At 37.3% G+C, this 21,064-nt stretch overlaps 1 protein-coding gene across 2 annotated transcripts in view; it reads left to right on the forward strand.

The window, feature by feature from the left end:
* VPS13C (vacuolar protein sorting 13 homolog C) overlaps positions 1 to 21,064 on the forward strand; it is a 186,579-nt gene that overhangs the window by 458 nt on the left and 165,057 nt on the right. For both annotated transcript variants that reach the window (XM_077747730.1, XM_077747741.1), the window contains exons 2-4: positions 14,108 to 14,151; positions 16,879 to 16,921; positions 19,914 to 20,009. In XM_077747730.1, the coding sequence (XP_077603856.1) occupies positions 14,108 to 14,151; positions 16,879 to 16,921; positions 19,914 to 20,009 (183 nt within the window). The remainder of the gene's footprint in view (positions 1 to 14,107; positions 14,152 to 16,878; positions 16,922 to 19,913; positions 20,010 to 21,064) is intronic.

Here is a 21,064-nt window from a genome sequence, read left to right on the forward strand (position 1 = left end):
GCTCCCCGGAGGGCAGGGGCGGGGTGCCCGGAGGCCTGTGCCGCCGCTACGGGGGCCGGGGCACCCGCCCGGGGTGGGGAGGTGCGGCAGGGTCGCGCCGGCGCTGCCCGAGTTCCCAGCTTTCGCGTCCCCGAGGCGGCCCCCCTGCCCTGTCCCGCCCGCTGCCCACCTTGGAGGGTCCTCTCGCTGCCCTCCGCCCGGCCCCGTTGGCTCCACAGCGTTTGGAAAGCCTTTCTGCTCCCGCACCGCGTGCAGTGGGGATGGCTGCGTGGCCACACACGCAGCTCTAATAAAGTACCAAGGAAGAAGAAAAAGGAAATTGCGTTTCGCGGTTCCCTTCTCTTGGCATTTGATGCCGGGCAGGGGCTGGCTTCCTTCTCTTGAGGATTGCTGGACTTGGGAGGGGGTCCATGGGCCCCGGAAGAGCCGTAGGAAATGCCTGTTCGAATGGCTTCTTACTGTTAATACTTGCAGCTTTTGAGGAAACGATTTCTTGCGTTGATATTTACCACACCTCAGTAAGATGACTTTCAGTTTTATTTTGGACGATAGCAAAAAATAATTCACGTAACAACCGGCATCGTCACTAATTAGGTGCATGCCCCCAATGTTTCTGTCCTCAGCATTGAGTGTGTAGAAGTGGACAGTAAGTCGTATGCTTGCACACTCTTCAGAGAGACTCATTGTTTGCATTGATCATGCATATTAAGCTTTGGGGATCTTGGGGATACTTCACGCTACAAAACACTCTTGAGAATTTTTTCAGCTTTGGAAGGAAATCTAAAGAATCCACTCAAATGGAGAGAACTTATTTTAATTCAGTTAACATAGACCCACGCTATCCAGTGGGGTAGCCACTAGCCGCTCTGGCTATTAGGTACTTGAAATGTAGTTAGTGCTAGTTGAGACTTGTAAGTATAATATGGAGTTTTGAAAATAGTAGGAGAAAGTGTAATAACCTTAATCTTTTATATTGAAATAATATTTACCTATATTGAGTTAAATACATTAGTAAAATTCATTATCGCGTTTCTTTTTCCTTTTTTGAATAAAATTAAAAAGATTTAAAATTAGTTTTTAATGTTTATTTTTGAGGAAGAGACAAAGTAGGGGAGGGGCAGAGAGAGAGGGAGACACAGAATCTGAAGCAGGCGCCAGGCTCTGAGCTAGCTGTCAGCACAGAGCCTGATGTGGGGCTGGAATCCATGAATGTTGAAATCATGACCTGAGCTGAAGTCAGATGCTTAACTAACTGACCCACCCAGGTGCCCCCCCACCCCCAATTTTTTAATGTTTATGTATTTTTGAGAGAGAGAGCAGGCACAAAGGGGTGGGGCAGAGATTGGGGGACCAAGGATCTGAAGCAGGCTCTGCTTGGACTGCAGGGAGGCCTGATGTGGGCCTCACACTCACAAACCCTAAGAAGTGAACTGAGCAGGTCAGATGCTCAACCAGCTAAGCCACCCACGTGCTCCCCCCCTTTTTTTTAAACTTTGCTCCTAAAACTTATAATTACATATATGAACCATATATTTGTATTGGGCAATGTTATAGAACCATGAATGCTGCCCTAGATTGTGGAAGAGCCTCCTTTGAATAGATTGCTGATCATTTGAGCCATTGTGGTTTGCCCAGCGCTACATCCTTTGTTTACTGTCCTACTGCAACATTAATATAGTGCAAGAGAAAGAGAAGTAAGGAAGGAGATATGTAAGGAATTAACTATCCAGTGCCTTCTGCAGGAATCAACTCTTTCTTCAGAATACTGTTAAATACAAATTATTGCTTCTAGCCTGTAAACATTATTTAGGAATTTAGGATTTAGGAACACATTTAGGAAACCTGGGTTCTAGGTTGTTGTGTTGGACAAGCTACTAACCTTACTTTCTTTTTTTTTTTAATTTTTTAAAAATTTATTTCTGAGAGAGACCACATAAGCAGGGAAGGGTCAGAAAGAGAGAGAGAGTGTAAGTGAGGGAGGGGCAGAGAGAGAGGGAGACACAGAATTCAAAGCAGGTTCCAGGCTCTGAACACAGAGCCTGACGTGGGGCCGGGGCTCACGAACTGAGAGATCATGACCTGAGCTGAAGTCAGATGCTCAACCAACTGAGCCACCCAGGCGCCCCAAGCTACTAACCTTACTTGGCCTTAGTTTCTTCATCTTAAACTTTAATTTTTTTTAATGTTTATTTTTGAGAGAGAGAGAGAGAGAGAGTGTAAGTGAGGGAGGGGCAGAGAGAGAGGGAGACACAGAATTCAAAGCAGGTTCCAGGCTCTGAACACAGAGCCTGACGTGGGGCCGGAGCTCACGAACTGTGAGATCATGACCTGAACCGAAGTTGGACGCCGAACCGACTGAGCCACCCAGGTGCCCCTTAATTTAAACTTTAAAAGAAAAAATAATTACACCAGATCATATAATAGTCCTTTGTGGTCACTACTCAGAATCTTCTACCAAGGTATAATATTGTGTCCTATTTACCTAAGATTTTTTTGTAAAGAAAGAAAGTTTATGGATATAGTCAAAGATTTCTTCTCTACCAAATCTTACTTTTCTTTTTCTTAAAAATTGGAAGTTGGAATAGGTAACATCTAAGGGTCCTTCCAGTGCCAATAGTCTGTGATTCTAGTTGCATGTGTTTTTACTGAAATTGTGATGTAGGCTGCCTGGGGATTTTGAACTTTTTCACATCTGAAATTAAAATGCCACAATATTATGTCATTTATTCATTTTTTTAAAGTTTATTTACTTAGAGAGAGAGAGAGGGATGGGGCAGAGAGCAGAGGGGAGAAAATCCCAAAGAGGCTCTGCAGGGTCTGTACAGCGCCCAAAGTGGAACTTAAACTCACAACCATGAGATCGTGACCTGAGCCGCTACCAAGAGTCAGACGGTTAACCAACTGAGCTATCCAGGCACCTGATTCCTCTCTCTCTCTCTTTTTTAAAATTTCTGAGAGAGAGACAGCGTGAGCAGGGAAGGGTCAGAGAGAGGGAGATACAGAATCTGAAACAGGCTCCAGGCTCTGAGCTAGCTGTCAGCATAAAGCCTGATGCGGGGCTCGAACCCACGAACCGCGAGATCATGACCTGAGCCGAAGTCAGAAGCTTTACCGACTGAGCCACCCACGCGCCCCCCTCTCTTTTTTGATGGAATGTAGGAAAATAAACTTTATTTTCTTTGATCTCATTTTGTTTCTTTTAGAATGAGGTATGTTGTCAGTGGCCAACATCAATTTTATACTAGGCCTGAAAAAATAAACTTTCTTTCAGGAACTGTATCCACTGGAAGTCCACTCAGTAATTCCCTTAGCCTTATCAGCCCTCATCTCTGCTTCTATAAAATTTTGCCACCTTTTATTTTTGTGGCCTATAAAGGAAGCTTTTACAATTATTATTCAATATATTTTTTATAACACTAATTGTCCTATTTTAAAAAAATGGCAAAATATATGAGTTGAGTATTTCTATCCTCTGAAAATATCCCTAAGGAAACGTATCTTTAACTTTTTATGGTAAACAAGTTGGTATATTAATGAATAAGCTGATATTTATGACATCCATGATTCTGACAGGTTTTATAAAGAATTGAAAATTTTATATAATCTTATTTGGAAACTGCTTTATAAATAAGGTTTATGTGTTGGAGAGTTTGGCTGTTTCCATTTTTTTTTAATTGTTAAATTTTCACATCCTCAGGAAAGAATTTGACCTGTAAAAATTTCACAGGGCTGATCTTACTTTAGAAACAAATGGGAAACTAAATTGATACTTCTTAACTGGAGTATTCGACTAGGCTGAAGCAGTGATTTTCAACTGGAAGTGACTTTGCCCCAAAGGAATATTTGGCAGTGTCCGAGACAGTTTTGGTTGTTACCCTGAGGCGTGGAGGTGTGGAATAAGCAGGTAAAGCCTGGTCATGCCGCTACAACCTACAGTGCACGGGACAGCTTCCCATGGACAAGAACAATCCAGTCCAAAATGTTTGTTGAGAAACTCTAGTTCAAGGTGAATATTGAGATTGTCTTCTGCATTTTTAAGAGAACTTCTGGATGCTGTGCAAGTTGTAGGAAGAAGTGAAAAAGTACTTAGAGGATGTATATGCCTTATAAAATTTATAACTTAAGACAGATGTCTTAAGCGATTTCGAGAGGTATCATGTTGGTAAAAATGAAAAACCTTCAGATGAAATCAAGAAGTAGATTTAAAAGTTAAAATACTGTGTAAACAATTTGAAAAGGACTATGGTATGCATGTATTCATACATACATTGACATTCACAGTGAAATCCACAATAAAAAGTTGTAGAGTAAGAAGCGTGGGAAATTTTTCTAGAATCAGGAAGTGTATTGTGGATATTGTCTTTAAATTAGAGAAGACTGCCTCCCCCCTGTCAAAAAAAGCTCCCCCCCGTTTTATTTAAAGTTTTTTTTCTTTTTTTTTCATGCCAAGCAATTCCTGTGTTTTTAAATAGGGATTTAAGCAGAATGATCTTTTAAAAATTCATGCTGTTATAGGAAAATTAGGCCCTGCTTATTTACTAGCTGTGGCTATACATTTTAATTCTCTAAGCCTGTTTCCTTATCTGTAAAATGGGGGAAATACCTCTAAGTGACATAAATGATGTGAAAACCTTTTGTAATTATAATTGTTAAAGTGCTACTATTGGTAGTAATAGTGATAAACCTAGCTGAGTTATGGAAAACAGCCTGCTTTGTTTTATTTTCATGGATATATTTCTTCTAGGCTTCTGACTTTAGGGTTTTCATAATCTGTGTGATTATGAGTGACAGTAGTGTGACAGTTTGGTATAGAGCTAGCACAGCACATCTAAACATTTCTTATTTTCCAAACTTCTTAAAAGAATAAAAATCCCATTTACATTTGAAGTTACACTTAAAATACATTATCTGCCAGCTAGTTTGTAAATCAGATTTTCAAAGGCTCAGAGAAATGTGTGGTGGGCACGTTGCTGCCAGTGCAAGTAGTGAAGGTTGTCTAGGTTTTTGTTTTTCACAGTCTGGTACCTGAAGATAAATTGCACAGCCCTTAGCTATCTGAGCTTTGTCCAGGATATAATTGTTTTAAGAGTAACATGTATTTGAAAAGGTATGTTGAAACACCATACCTTTTGCAACTTGGTTTAAGTAGTATTGTTGTAGTGTAGCACCTCCGTTAATTTGATCTTTCACAGTTGATTTACTGTAGAATGTCAGCAGGAAAATCCTTCATTAAGAATTCTGCTCACTTCCATTTGACACACAGTATACATAGAGGCTATGATGTGTTGGATGCAAAGGGTGGCTACAGTAGTCCGAAGTCGAAGCCAGGTGGAGTCCCCAGAGGTTGTGGTTCTGCAAACCAGGCTGAGTCCGTGCTGATTACTTTACTGTCCTTCACCTCACGCCTGATGCTTTTCCATCAGCTGCCAGATACTGTTGGAGCAGAGCAGCCTAAGGAAGGAGCAAAGCTGGGAATACAATTCCATCTCATACTGTCTAGTTGTGTGGCTTTTGGCAAGTCACTAACCAGTGACCATTGGTTTCTTATCTGTAAATGAGAGGGTTAGGAAAGATCATCTCTTCTGGCTTTGAACTTCTGGGATTTGAGCAAGGCCAGAGCTGAGAGATCTCCTTCATTACGTAAGTCTTTGTGCCGCTTGCTCTGCCTGCATGGTGTGGGGAATGATAATCATGGTCTCTCTCCTCTTTGTTCTTCACTCAAAATGGTGAGCAAAGAGTCACAGTCACAAAATGTGACAAGATAAATGAAGTTGCAGCCTCATGCTGATATTTGCAAATCCAAATCTAGTGTTTTACGTGGTCTTAACGGGTAGCTGTAGAGTAACTTGAGAATGCAAGAAAGCTCTCTTTGGTTCTTTTGTACCTTGAGAAAACATAATAGTATCCAGATATTTCTAAACTTAGAGAGGAGTTCTTTTCAGCCCTTTCCTCCCAGCCAGCACTAGGTATAGTGAAGGCCATTTCTCAGTAGCCTGTCCTATAGTGTATAAAATAAACAACACAAAGTTCCATGGTAATATACTTAGGCTGTTACTATCAATTAAAACAATGCTTTAAAAACTTACATTGAAAATAACCTTACCACACATTTAAATAACATCATAAATTAAAAATCCACCCCTTTTCCACTTTTTAAAAATTTTTATTTATTTCTGAGAGAGAGAGAGAGAGAGAGCGAGCAGGGGAGGGTCAGAGAGAAAGGGAGATACAGAATCTGAAGCAGGCTCCAGGTTCCAAGCTGTCAGCACAGAGCCCGACATGGGGCTCGAACCCACGGACTGTGAGATCATGACCTGAGCTGAAGTTGGACACTTAACCAACTGAGCTACTCAGGCATCCCCCCTTTTCCAGAAATAAAACTGGAAGTTAGTTCTTTGGTAGCTGTTCTGCTAGGAAATTCTTACGTATGAACTCATTATTAAGAGATCTCCAAAATGGTCCTGAGGGAGAAAGTTTAGCTGTAATCTGGCAGCTTTCTGCCTTTCTTTTCCAAGACTTTCTGTTGTAATAGGGAAATGGAAAGAGTGAGAGTTATTTCCCCCTCTCTCTCAAGACAAAGTCTCTGTGAACTATTAAAAAGAGTCTGCTGGGGTGTCCGGCTGGCTTAGTCAGAAGGGCATGTGACTGTTGGTCTCAGGGTTGAGTTCAAGCCCCACGTGGGGTGTAGAGATTACTTCAATAAATAAAAGTTAAAGAAGAAAGGAGTCTGCATTAACTAAGTTAATTTGGGTTGACTGGAAAGATTCAGTTGAAATGAATTGCTACAGTAGTTTCTTCAGTATTCTTTACTGAAACAATGGTTATTAAAATTATTTGATTTATGCTTAAAAGATTGTTCAGTCTTTCAGTTTAGCTCACTTTCTTGGAGAATGAATGTGTCTGAATACTTTGATATAATATCAAATAAACCACGAGTCTCAGATACAGAAAGGAAATAAAAACCAAATATATAGCACTGCATATTCTTTTTTCATTATTGTACAATATGCAAAGCTACTGTCATGGAGTAAGGCATGGCATTTTTGGTTGTTGGGGGTTTTTTAATCACAGTTTTGAATTAATTTCTGTGTTTTATATTAAGAACATTGACCAGAGAGTCAGGAGACATAGGTTCTAATCTTAGCTACACTGCTACACATTCACTGTATAATCTTAGATACATTACCTAATCTCTTTAGGCTTCAGTGTTTTCATATGTAAAGTGAGAGGGAATTAGGGTTAAAAATCTTTGCAGTTCTGAGTAGTTAAACCTTAATGAATTTCCGTCTTTTGTTTTGGAAAAACAGATTTTTAAAGAGTTCTGAATGATCATTTTGCAATGCCATCTCCTGACTCTGTCCTTCCTTTGTGGTTATGTCCTTGTTAGTTGTCCCATTTCAGTTTCCCTTTTTGGTTTTGGATTTTTCATAGTCTTAAAATGTAGAGACCAGGACACCTGGGTGGCTCAAGTCGATTAAGCATCCGATTTAGGCTCAGGTCATGATCACACGGTTTGTGGGTTCAAGCCCCGTGTTGGGCTCTGTGCTGAGAGCTAGCTCAGAGTCTGGAGCCTGCTTCAGATTCTGTGTCCCCCTCTCTCTCTGACCCTCCTTGCTCATGCTCTCTCTCTCTCTCTCTCTCTCTCAGAAATAATTAAACATTAAAAAAATAAAAAAAAAATACAGAGACCAAAAGTGGATCCACTAACTACACAGGCATCTCAATGCTTGTATAGCACAAGGGAGATAGAATTATCTTCTGAATTAAAATTCTCTACCCATTCTGTTCTGCTCTTTGAGAGAGAGTGTGATGTTCTGAGCAAAACATTGGGCATTGGAAAGTTTGAGCCCTGGCTCTATTACGTTTTAGGTTGACATAGTATTCTTAGGCCGGTCATTTCACCTCCCTAAGCCTCAGTTTCTTTTGCTTGATGTCTGTGTCTTGTCTCCTTCATTGGGAGGGTGTGAGGATCAAGAAATGTTATAGAACAGAGAGTGTTTTCTAAAATAGAATGATTTTATGTTCTTATTGTAGTTGTCCTACCCCAGCATAATATGCATTCTAAATGAATCAAGTCAATGTTTATTGAGCACTTACTGTGGGGAGAATCAGTAAGGAGTTTATAATATGGTTTGGGAAATATTTATATAATTAAGTGCCACCTAAGAAAGGTATGTCTAAACTTCTGTGAAAATTCAGGTGGATTATTTCTGACTGGAGGTATTTAATATCAGTACTATATTTCTTCATTTATTTTGTAGGCTTTTAGGCATTGTATAAGCCATTCTTGGACTTGGGTTTGTTCCATATTATGCCAGTACTGTTTCATAAAAAATTTTTTTTAAATGTTTATTTATTTTTGAGAGAGCGAGAGAGCATGTGAGCAAGCAGGAAAGGGGCAGAGAGAGAGGGAGACACAGAATCCAAAGCAGGCTCCAGGCTCTGAGCTGTCAACACCAGAGCCTGACTCAGGGCTAGAACTCATGAACTGCGAGACCATGACCTGAGCCAAAGTCAGACACTTAATCGACTGAATCACCCATGTGCTTTCCCCCCCTCCCCCCGCTGCCATTTCATTTTTATTCATAAATATACTAACTTGGTTGTTTTCTGTAATTTAGCTACCATTTCTATTTCTGGTTTTTTTGTTTTTGATTTTTTTTGTGTGTGTGGTGATTCCATCTCTGCTGATCTTGGTGTTATTTGCTCATTTAATAGACTTAACATCATTTTCATCTTCTGGTTCATTTTCATCTTCTAAGGATTATTAGATAGATTCTGGTCCAGGATTCACCATTAAATCCATTCACCATTAAAGGTACCTCTGAAAATGCCCTTCAGGATTAACTTTGAAACTTTATGTGCAACTCCCCAGCTGTGTATGCTCATCTCAAATGTTGATGGTTTGTTACTGAGAATCACACAGGGTGAGAATGACCTTCTCTTCTGACACACTGACTACACTTCCTACTTACTCTCATCCTTTAGGCCTGTCAGTCAATCATAAAAGGAAATCACTTCGTAGAACTTCCTTACTTGTCTCTCACTGTGGTCTTTTGGGACTTCATGGGTTTAGAGACACCTGATTGTGGAATTGGTTTTAGTGCCTTCCTTGCTGGCAGTTGTTTATCTAGTTTGTCTATCCCCCCTCCAATTATTATTCATTCTTTTATCTTTTCAGTTTATTTTAAAGATTTGACACAGGGGTGCCCGGGTAGCTCAGTCAGTTATGCGTCTGACATCAGTTCAGGTCATGATCTCATGGTTCATGAGTTCCAGCCCTGCATCTGGCTCTGTGCTGACAGCTCAGAGCCTGGAGCCTGCTTCAGATTTTGTGTCTCCCTCTCTCTGCCCCTCCCCCACTCCTGCTCTGTCTCTCTCTTTCTCAAAAATAAACATTTAAAAAAAAATTAAGGATTTGACAAAATTTTCAGGAAATTTATATGGCCTATGTTCTTACCCCTCCATCTGGCTATAGCAGTAAAGTTATTTGCATGTAGATAGAATTATTATGTTATCTTGAAGTAGAGACAAGAAATGAAATCTTTTTCCTCAGTATTCAGTCAAATATAAAGTGGTTGATATTTAGGAGGGGCTTTAATCTCAGTCTTATAAATTATTTTTTATGTAAATGGAATTTCTGACATTCTGAGAATGTAGACAATTAAACTCTTGCATATCTGCAGATAAGCATGCAGTTTAGTGGAAGAGTACATATTAGCACTGTGCCTTACCTAGATATACTGGTTGAATGAATGAACACTCTTACCTGGTGTTAATCTGCAATATGCTGCTATTCCTCCCATTTTCTTTGTATTAGGATCAGTGTCTCCTCCTTCAGTGCAAATAATTTATTGAATGTGTCACTCTTATTTCATTGTTGTATTTACTGTTAGCATTCACATTTTTCAGAGAGGAAGTATGCATTTGTTTGCGAGACTCTATGTAGCAGAAATGGATAAAAAAATTTTTTTAACATTCATTTTAGAGAGAGAGGCAGAGTGAGAGCGGGAGAGGGGCAGAGAGACAGGGAGACTCAGAATCTGAAGCAGGCTCCAAGCTCTGAGCTGTCAGCATAGAGCCTGATGTGGGGCTCAAACCCATGAACCACAAGATCATGACCTGAGCCCAAGTCGGATGTTTAACTGACTGAGTCACCCAGGTGCCCCTAGAAATAGATTAAAAAAAAAATACGTCTTGTAGATAAGGTAGATAATAGATGTAGGAAGAACGTGTATAAAATATTCCAAGTCCCTATTGACATTAGAATTTACAAGGGCACCTGGCTGGCTCAGCCTAGAAAGCATGCAACTCTTGATCTCAGGGTTGTGAATTCAAGCCCCACATTGGGTGTAGAGATTACTTAAAAAAAAAAATAAAAAGAATTTACCTTTGTTTTGTTTTCCATTTCTTACTCTAGTTTGTATAATTTTAACATAAAACTGTTGTCTGATTATTATAAAAACTAGAAAATACTAAAAAAAATTAATTAAAGAAATCCTTAATCCTACCTGTAGGCAGTTATCACTATTATTTCTTTTTGTCAGACTTTCTAAATATACTTGTTGAGGTCTGTTAACCATATTGGTAGTTTTCAGTATTTCACATTTAAACACCATGTCTTCTTTAAAGAACCAAAGTGCTACTGTAATAGAAACAGCATACTTTTAAAAGTGTATTTATAATTTTATACTCATCAAGTTTGCATTTTAATAATTGTTAAAGTAATACTTTATATCTAGTGCAGAGTATTTCTGAACACTCCTGGTGACAGTTGGCCCACTAGTGAGAATCACTGGGTAGAGCAGTCCAAATTCATGAGCAAGTTTGCAGGCCTCTATATGGTCCTTAGATATTGTTAAACTAGTTTGGATTGCTTCAAATATGTACTAGCATCTGTGGAGTTCACTTCTTTTGGCTTGAATAGAGTTCTGTTGTAATTATTTATAATTCATCATCTGACAGAATTAAATCCAAGGATGTTTCTACTTTATGTAATTTTTGTACGTATAAAACTTTTTTTTGTTTATTATTTTTGAGAGAGAGACAGAAGACGAGCAGAGGTGAGGCAGAGAGAGAGGGAGACACAGAATCTGAAGCAGGCTCCAGGCTTTGAGCTATTAGCATAGAGCCTGACTCAGGGCTTGAACTCACCAACTGCGAGATCATGACCTGAGATAGGATGCTTAACAGACTGAACCACCCAAGTGCCCCATATAAAACTTCGTAAGGATTTTTTTTTTCCCATTTCCAGAACGCATGTCACTTTTCCATGACTATTTTATTATCCCTGCATTTGGTCTGTGTTGTCATCTTGTCATATCTACCTATAAAAAAACCTTCTTACTCTGACTCTACCTCTTTGACCCTGAAGTTACCATTTCAGGTTTTAATTTCTCCTTAGTGTTGTAGAAGCTGCTTGACTGCCTATTTATTCCCATTTGTGAGACTTCTTACCTTCTCTCCTTTTTCAGCTTTCATCTGTTAATTTTAGAAAATGTAAAATATATGCATAGCGAATGAATTTTATTATATGGAAATAACCACTGTGGTCCTTATTATGTCTAGTATTACAGTTTTCTTTGTATGTATGCATATATATACATTTTAAATTACATCTCATTGGAGCAATCTGAGCATTCTTTGACCTTTTTTTAAAACTTAATATTTTCCCATGTCTGTCGACATTTTTTGCTCTACATTATAGCTGTGTTATGATTTATGCCTTCTTCTTGAACATTTAGTTCTTTAGGTCCACCCTCTCTCCCATTCATCCATTTTTCTCCTGTCAAAACCAATACTGCAGTATCCTTGTAGCTAAATTGTTTGGACAGATCCATGGTTATTTTTCAGAAAAGTAGAGTAATGGTTCTAAAATATAGCTCTGCTTTTGTCATTCCTGTTATATGTGTTTCATCTCTGTGTTGTGACCAGTGTGAACTTCTCATTTTCATCCTAAAAACTTCGTTAGTCTGGCTGCTGCCAGCCTTTCTGACTTTATCTCCTATCCTTTTCTCACACCCTCCAAAATGTGGTTTCTAAAATGTGTCTTACTCACGCATGCCTGTTTGCCCTGTTTTCTTATCAACCCAGGAAATATTTCTTTGGCCTTCTAGCCTCGACTTTTGTGGGAGGTTCTTGATCTCTCTGGGCAGTTAGGTGTCTCTTTCTTTGCATCTTGTGTACTCTTTTCCTGGAATGCCCATAGAGTATTTAGGAAATTTTAGAAATTTAGTCTCCTTTGCTAGACTGTGAGCTCCTCAATAGCAGGAATGTTGTTCTTGTCATCTCTCTCTTCAGTACCTAACTCGTAGTAGATGGTTAATAAATGTTTATTTGAAAAAAATCTGAGATCTGGAGATAAACGCATCTCTAGCAATGGAACAATGGAACTAAATATTCTTTTTAATTTGCTCCAAAATACAGTGAGGGAAAAATTACTTGACTGAAAAATGTTTATGGATAGCATAGAAAGTATAGTATTTTAAAAATATAAATGTGTCGTGAGTAATTAAGAAAATGTGTAGCTGAGGGGCGCCTGGGTGGCTTAGTCCGTTAAGTGTCCGACTTTCGCTTAGGTCATGATCTCGTGGTTCGTGGGTTCGAGCCCCGCGTCGGGCTCTGTGCTGACTGCCAGCTCAGAGCCTGGAGCCTGTTTCAGTCTGTGACTCCCTCTCTCTCTGACCCTCCCCTGCTCACGCTGTCTCTCTCTGTCTCTACTAGAAATAAATAAAACATTAAAAAAAAAATGTGTAGCTGAATAACTCATGCTTGCATTTAATATTGATTTATTATCCTTTAGAGAATTTAGGTGAAATGGAGTTATTATGTTACCTTGAAGTAGAAACAAGAAATTAAATCTTTTCCCTCAATGTTCAGTTAAATATAAAATGGTTGATATTTAGGAGGGGCTTTAATCTCAGTCTTATAAATTATTTTTTATGTAAACGTAATTTCTGACATTCTGAGGATGTAGACTGTTAAACTCATGCATATTATCTGCAGAAAAGCATGCAGTTCAGTGGATTTTTTTATGTAAGCAAGAATATTTAAGTAGACTATATCAACAAATACAGGTACAGGGTTTAAAACTGGAGTAATGTAATAGCATCATTATGGCTTTAGTTTTTATAGTGTAACATCTGAGTAGATTTAAGAAGAGTTGGACTAGTTAAACATTAGAACCATTGGGGTTCTTGGCTCCATGAGGAGAGCATATGATTCTTCATCTTGGGGTCCTGAGTTTGAGCTTCACGTTAAGTGTAGAGTTTACTGTAAAAAAAAAAAAAAAAAAAGTTAACATTAGGACCATAAATGATAATCATTGGGAGGGTATGATGTTTGGAGTTTTAAAAGACCAACATTATATTCCTATAGAAAACATTCATTGATACCATAATTAAATAAAGAATTCCAGGTTGTTCTTATAGTCATTTCTTATGACCTTTTCTTTTCCTTCCTTCCATCCTTCCTTCCTGCCTTTCTTTCTTTCTTTCTTTCTTTGTTTTTTTAGGTTTTTGGCTTAATCATTCAAAATGATAGATATTTTCTTTGGTTCTAAATTTCTTCAGTCTGAAAGTCTCCAGATTCTTTCTCAATGTTTATTTGAATGTTGGCCAGTTTAAATATTTTGTAATTTCTTTTGCATTGGGCTAAACTAAAATATGCTACCACTAATGATTGTCCATATCTAGCAATGCTTTGTGTTAGTAACTTCTTACATTCTTTTTTTTTTTTTTTTAAATATTTTGATATATTTCTAGGAGAGAGAGAGAGAGAGAGACAGCATGAGCAGGGGAGGGTCAGAGAGAGAGGGAGACACAGACTCTGAAATAGGCTCCAGGCTCTGAGCCAGCAGTCAGCACAGAGCCTGACACGGGGTTCGAACCCACGAACCGTGAGATCATGACCTAAGCGAAAGTTGGACGCTCAACTGACTAAGCCACCCAGGCGCCCCAGTAACTTCTTACATTCTTGAAGTTTGCTTTGCTCACGTATTGTCTTCTTAGTGCTTAGTGTAGTGTCATAGTGTTTGCTACTATATTATAACAGGTTATATTAATTGGTATTTTAATTTCATATTTTTCTTCTTTTTCTTTTTTTAAAGGTAACGTGGCTTTAGATAACCTACAGATAAAAGAGAATGCTCTGGTAAGTTTTCAAACTATGTTGATTACCGAGTTAATTTGGTAAACTCTCAGAAACTCTTGGTAACTAATACCAGGTACCAGATAAAGTGACTGAGTTACTCAGAAAAGGATTACTTGTGTAACTGTTTGCTATAGGAAATTCTGAGATTAAAATTAAAAAATTTTTTCATGATGATCAAAATAGTATCTTTTGGAAAGTGGAATATTTTTCCTTGACTTAAGTTGACTGAAAACATTTGTCTTATTTGAAATAGTTTTCTTCAGAATTGTTTTTACTTTTTTTTTTTTTTTTTAATAAATGAGGGCTTGATTTTAACAGTTTGTCTCTTTGAAAAGGCATTGACAGTCCAGCCTTAAAATATGGTAATATTAAGACGTCAAAGTACAGTTTTTTGGATTCTAACTTTGCCTTTCCTATTCCCCCTCCCTCCATGTTAGGCTTTTATCCTTTTGGACTTAACTTGATTTTATTAGGTCACTTGAGTATGAGTTTATTCTTTAATAGGTTAGATTTCTAACAGCCTACAGTATGTTTTATAATCCTAGCTTGACTTCTGGTTGAATTTCTACATGATGAACTATGTAATTAAGGAGGGTCTTATACCCAAAGTGCTTACATGACTGGTCTCAGGGAGCTAATTTTGGATATTGAAGATCCTAGGAATAGAATTTTGTCATGAGGAGTAACAATTTGTTTTGTTAAACCGAAAAGAACTTGGCGTAGTAGAAAGGGCATGAATCTTGTAGTCTGGCTGACCTGGGTTTCAGTGCTAGCTCTGCCTTTCTATCAGCATTGTGTTTTGACAAGTTTCTCAATTTCTGTGAGGATCAGTTTAATCAACTTTAAATTGGAGTTAATAGAGGTGCCTGGGTGGCTCAGTTGGTTAAGCATCCAACTTCGGCTCAGGTCATGATCTCATGGTTTGTAGCTTTGAGCCCCGTGTCAGGTTCTGTGCTGACAGCTAACTCAGAGCCTGGAGTCTGCTGCAGATTCTGTGTCTCCCTCTCTCTCTGACCCTCCCCTGCTCATGCTGTCTGTCTCTCTCAGAAATAAATAAAAAACATTTTTAAAAAATAAAAATAAATTAGAGCTAATAATATAAATGCTATAATATCTGTATGGTTTTGTGGCTTGAATAAGATTAAAAGTAGAGGCTGGTAAGTAGTGGGCACTCAAAATATTTGAATTTCTTTCTTTCCTTAAATTATTTCATGAAAAATTATTTCATTATTTTAAAATGACCATGAGACCAAACTTTTAGAAGTGTATAGAGGTCATATCTTGTATATATAAAACATATAATTTTTTTAATGTTTGTTTATTATTGAGAGAGAGAGAGAACATACACACAAGTGGGGGAGGGGCAGAGAGAGAGGGAGACACAGAATCTGAAGCAGGCTCCAGGCTCTGAGCTGTCAGCATAGAATCCAACCCGGGGCTCGAACCCACGAACCACGAGATCATGACCTGAGCCAGAGTCCAATGATCAACTGACTGAACCACCCAGGCACCCCTAAAATAGAGGTATTTTAGAAGTGTATAGCTTAGAGGTTGTATCAGGTATAATATAAGACATAATATGGATGTATCCCTTTATCCCCCCCACCCCTGTTGCTACCCCCTGTTGCCACCTTGTGTGTTGAACTGCTTTCTTAGCACCAGTGAGGAGTTTTCTTTTTTGGTCTAGAAAAAGATCAGTGTTGTGTTCGCTTCCTGTTCTCCTAGAATGCGTGAGTAATCAGATGATTAGATAAATTGATTATTCTAGTTAATTGTTACCTACTAATGTATTTCAGTCACCAGAGTGATAGTATTTATATGTACTAAGGTATATATCCAACAAAAAGGCTATTTGATTGGGTTAGTTTTTAATAATTCTAAAGACTCAAGTAATCATTGTGAATATCGGTTATTGTTTAGTACTCTGAATAAAAAAGTTATTTGTACTTTTTAATGGCTTGCACTGCAGATAAGTGAAAGTTTATTTACATTATTGATTGGTACTTGTCAATAACTGATCTAAAATAAATGCTAATTTGGCAAATCATGAGTTGGGAATCTACTTTTTCTTTTACGATTCTTTTTTTTTTTTTAAAGTTTATTTGTTTTGAGAGAAACAGAGAGAACAAGAGTAGGGGAGGAACAGAGAGAGGAGATAGAATCCCAAGCATGCTCCACGATTTCAATGTAGAGCCCATTGTGGGCCCCAAGTCTCATACCGTGAGATCATGACCTGAGCTGAAACCAAGAGTTGGCCGCCTAACTGACTGATCCATTCAGGCAACTCTCTTTTAAGATTCTTTTATTTATTTACTGAATGTTTTGTTTGAGAAAAAATAGTTGTTCAGTTATTGTTTTCAATTAACTTTTGTGAAACAACTCTTCCTATTCTAGTATTTCAGATAAGCAGCATCCATCTGTTATTTTAAAAATTCATGGAATTTCATCTGTTTTGGTTTGGTTTATTAAAGCAAGTAACCAGTTTACCCAATTACTTTCTTTAAGTACAAACTCTTTTTCTATTGTTCTGTTTATAGTTTTGTTTCTCTTGGGAATTCTTTCCTCAAAGTCAAATTGAAGTCACGGAAACTCTATTTTTCAGGATGTCCTTTATGAATTATGTTGATATAGAAAATTTGTTTCATGTTTTACCTTTGAGATGATTGTGTATTTAAATGAAGGGGGAGCTTAATAATTTGTCTTTTAAATTTTTTCTTCCTTTTGAAGAGTGAATTGGATGTTCCTTTTAAAGTCAAAGCTGGCCAAATAGGTAAGTACTCTTTGTTTGAATTATTCTTAGTCCTTTTAGGTTTTTATTTTTCCTGTGTTGTTTAATCTAAAAATTTTTTTAGCTTGAACAAAAATGTGAGAGGTTTTTGGCTTATGTTGGTTACAACTTTTGGAGTTCTGGATCCTAGTATATGTTATATGTAATACATAAATACTTCAAAGCATTTGACAGAGGGTAGAATATTACCCTCTGAAAAGGAAGCACATTTGAACTGCAACAATAGTTTCTAGGCTTTGGTTCTACTACACAAAATATATCTTGATTTTCCAAATTAGTATCTAAGTTTTGTATGCTTTTTATTTATATGTGAAAGTAGTATAATTTGCAAACTCTAGTAAGTAAAGTTTAAGTATAGCTTATTTCCCTCATGTTTTGTTCAACCCTTGCACTTGATATATTACGCAGAGTGTGGTATAGAGGATATGGCTAGGTAAGGAGAAAGTCTTTGCAGCCAGACTCTTAGACTAAGATCATCTGTAAGTAAGCATACATCTTTGTTGAAGAGATGTTTTTGTAGGATGCTAACCTGTGAAGTCCTCTCAACTGTTCCATACTACCTGATTTTTACTTTTTTAAAATGTATGTTACATCACTAGACAACTGGCTGTTACTTTACAGTTTTCACTTATGCCACCATCCATCCTTCCATCCCCTCTGTCACCCTGCTACTTCTCTGCATCACTTTCCTCCTTCATTTATTTTGTATTCAGGGAAGGCTTTGTCTTTTGCTCTTCTAGCATCTCTTAGCAATTACTTGGATACTTCTGTCTGAGTCTACTTTATATCACCTGCATGTGTTCCTTTTAATATAAAGTTCCATTTTTATGTTTATGTCTCTTTAAACAGGAGACACTTACTAGATTGAAAGCATCCATAGGGCATGCATGATCTTTCTTGTTTGTTGGTTACACAGAGCCTAATGTTGTGTGAAGCTGTGATAATAGTATTGTGGTCCTGAAGCATGCTTAACTGACATCCTAGAGTGAAGTTACAGCCTTTCATTTACTCTTTTACCTTTGAGATATTTATGTACACATTGCTATATATGAGGCTATGTAAGTACATGTGGGAGAGGCAAGGATGAATATACGTTTGTCTTCAAGGAAGTTAGAGAGATGTAAAATTAGGACACAGTATTGAAGTTACATTTCCAGGGTATGGATGAGTTGTATTTGACTAAAGAACTTTTACATTGTTCATTATGTTATTAGAACTAGAGTTATATTTTAGACTAGGTTTACTAATCTTTCAGAATTTGTTCTTCATGCTTTTAAAGTATTATAAGAATTTAATAGCTCCCTTCAGGGTTATTCATTGACCCTTTACATATAAGGATACAAAGTGTATTTTTTTATATTTATCCCTTTTTTGGTTTATGGAGTATTTATATTAGTTATTAAATTTCTTTTAGGTTAAAATATTACACCTAACCTATAAAGTCAGTGTGGCTTTGTAAGCTCAATAAAGTTTTGGTATTCTAAGAGCTAGACATATTTATGGTGGTTGTTGGTTATCCTTGTACTTAAAATTTTAAACCTTTTCTGTTCTATCAATGGGAGGCAGTAATATAACTAACTCAATTCCAATGGAATTCTGGATAATAAATGATGAGAGGGTAATGAGGGAAAATGGCGAGAAGAAAAGGTATAGGGAACAGATCGTCCCTTTTTGTTACGCTCAGGGGCATTTCCCACTTTTTCAGTCTCATGCTCACCATAGAGGCAGTCACATCAACTTTTAAGGAGTTTGTAAGTTAATTACATATGTAAAAGTATCTGTTACAAATATAGGTGGTTCTCACTATAAGGTCATCAGAGTTAGAAATGGCCCAGAAGTATACTGGCATTACTTTGAGACTCCCCTCACATGGGAGCCATTTAGGAAACTCAATAGGCTTATAAATTGAAGAAAAATACAATTTGCATGGAGAAGTAATTTGAGATTTTTTTTTTTTTAACGTTTTATTTATTTCTAGGAGAGAGAGACAGCGTGAGCAGGGGAGGGTCAGAGAGAGAGGGAGTCACAGACTGAAACAGGCTCCAGGCTCTGAGCTGGCAGTCAGCACAGAGCCCGACGCGGGGCTCGAACCCACGACCCGCGAGATCATGACCTAAGCGAAAGTCGGACGCTTAACCGACTAAGCCACCCAGGCGCCCCAGTAATTTGAGATTTTTAACCCTGGGAATAAATTCTCAGGTAAAACTGGCTTGCCTACATAAACCATAAAGGTGAATCAAATTATTCTCCCTTACATTGCATTATTTTATTTCCTTTTCAGTTTATTATCCTGTTTCACACTTCTTTGAACTTTGGGCACCTGTTTTTTTAATTAAAAAAATTTTTAACTTATTTTTGAGAGAGGGAGAGTGGGGGGGGGGGAGGGGCAGAGAGAAAGGGAGACACAGAATCTGAAGCAGGCTCCAGGCTCTGAGCTGTCGGCACAGAGTCCGATGTGGACTTTGAACTCGTGAACCAGGAGATCATGACCTGAGTCAAAGTTGGATGCTCAACCACCTGAGCCACCCAGGTGCCCCAAACTTCCAGGCATCTTTATTTAAAAGTACTGGTGATTCTCGTGGTACATGCTGTACCACACTGATGACTTAGGTAACTTACATGATTCTTTTAACTTCTCTGGGACTGAGTTTCATTTTTTTTCAACATTGAAATAATAGCTGCCTCATTCTTCCTACAGTTGGGGAATATTAAATGAAATTATAAATGTCAGAAATTTTGAAAAAGTATAGAGCACAATGTGAATAGTTACAAATTTGGAAGAGATTTTTGTAAATTTCATTGTTGGAGTTTTTTCATTTTTTTCTGAGTGATACACATACTATATGCATGAGGGTTGTGTTACATTTTTTTCTCTAAATGGAAAGTGGGGAATGTATATCTTCTGGAGTAGCCCAAATAAGAATTTAAGGTTGAAATTATGTGTTTTTTTTTTTTTTTTTTTTTTTTTTTTTAGATAAGTTAACTTTGAAGATTCCTTGGAAGAACCTTTATGGAGAAGCAGTTGTTGCGACCCTAGAGGGACTCTACCTGCTTGTTGTCCCTGGAGCAAGTACGTTGTTTTAGGTTGTAACCACTCAGTAACAGCACAGTGAAATAAAATTGTTACCTCGGCTAAATATTTTAGTATGTTTAATAAGTAGAAAATACTTTAAATAAACTAACCATATATGTATGCATATACATACATATATATATAGGTACATTTTACATATACACATATATTTCCACATTTGTATATAAAATATTTTTATGTTACTGTTGGAAAGAATAATTCCAACCATTTGTTAAATTTAATCTCTTCTCTATGAAGTTATTTTGCAACTAAGGCATCATTTTAAGTTAAAATGCATTAAATAATTTACTTTTGGAGAATGAAATGAAATAAGGTTTTAAAAATGTACTGATGTGTTAAACTACAGATTTCAAGAATGGAAAATTTTTCCCTCTATTTTATTGCCTATGGTTTTGAGCAAGCGTTCATTCAAAAGTGTGTGTGAAGCTTCTGCACAGCCAAGGAAACAACCCAGAAAATTAATAGGCAACCAACGGAATGGGAAAAGATAGTTGCAAATGACATATCAGATAAAGGGTTAATATCCAGAATATATAAGGAACTCATCAAACTACACGCCCGAAACACAAACAACCCAGTGAAGAAATGGNTGGGGATGAGCACTGAGTGTTATGTGGAAACTAATTTGACAATAAACTATTAAAAAAAAAAGTGTGTGTGAAATAGGTAGTTTTTTTAATTGTACATGATAGTATTTTAATTTTTAATGAATGTTGTAAAGCAATAATGTTTATTTAAGTAATATCTTTTGTTATGATTGTTTCTTTTTCTGTTATAAGAACAGTGTAATGTTAAGAAATGTTTGGATAGTTTATGGAAAAATTACTTGTTTTCCTAACTGTAAAGCAAACACAATTTTTTATTTATATTTTGCTTTCCGTTCTTTACTATATACATACTTAATTTGATAGACTATTTTTCCCATTGTACATACAACATGGATCTGGCTTTTTTACTTAACACAGATATTTTTGATATAGGATAGTGACACTTTTGAAAGTCTATAGTATATTCCATTGTGAGCTGCCTAC

Source organism: Crocuta crocuta, unplaced genomic scaffold (assembly GCF_008692635.1).
Source record: "Crocuta crocuta isolate KB4526 unplaced genomic scaffold, BGI_CrCroc_1.0 scaffold130, whole genome shotgun sequence".
Taxonomy (NCBI): Eukaryota; Metazoa; Chordata; class Mammalia; order Carnivora; family Hyaenidae; genus Crocuta; species Crocuta crocuta.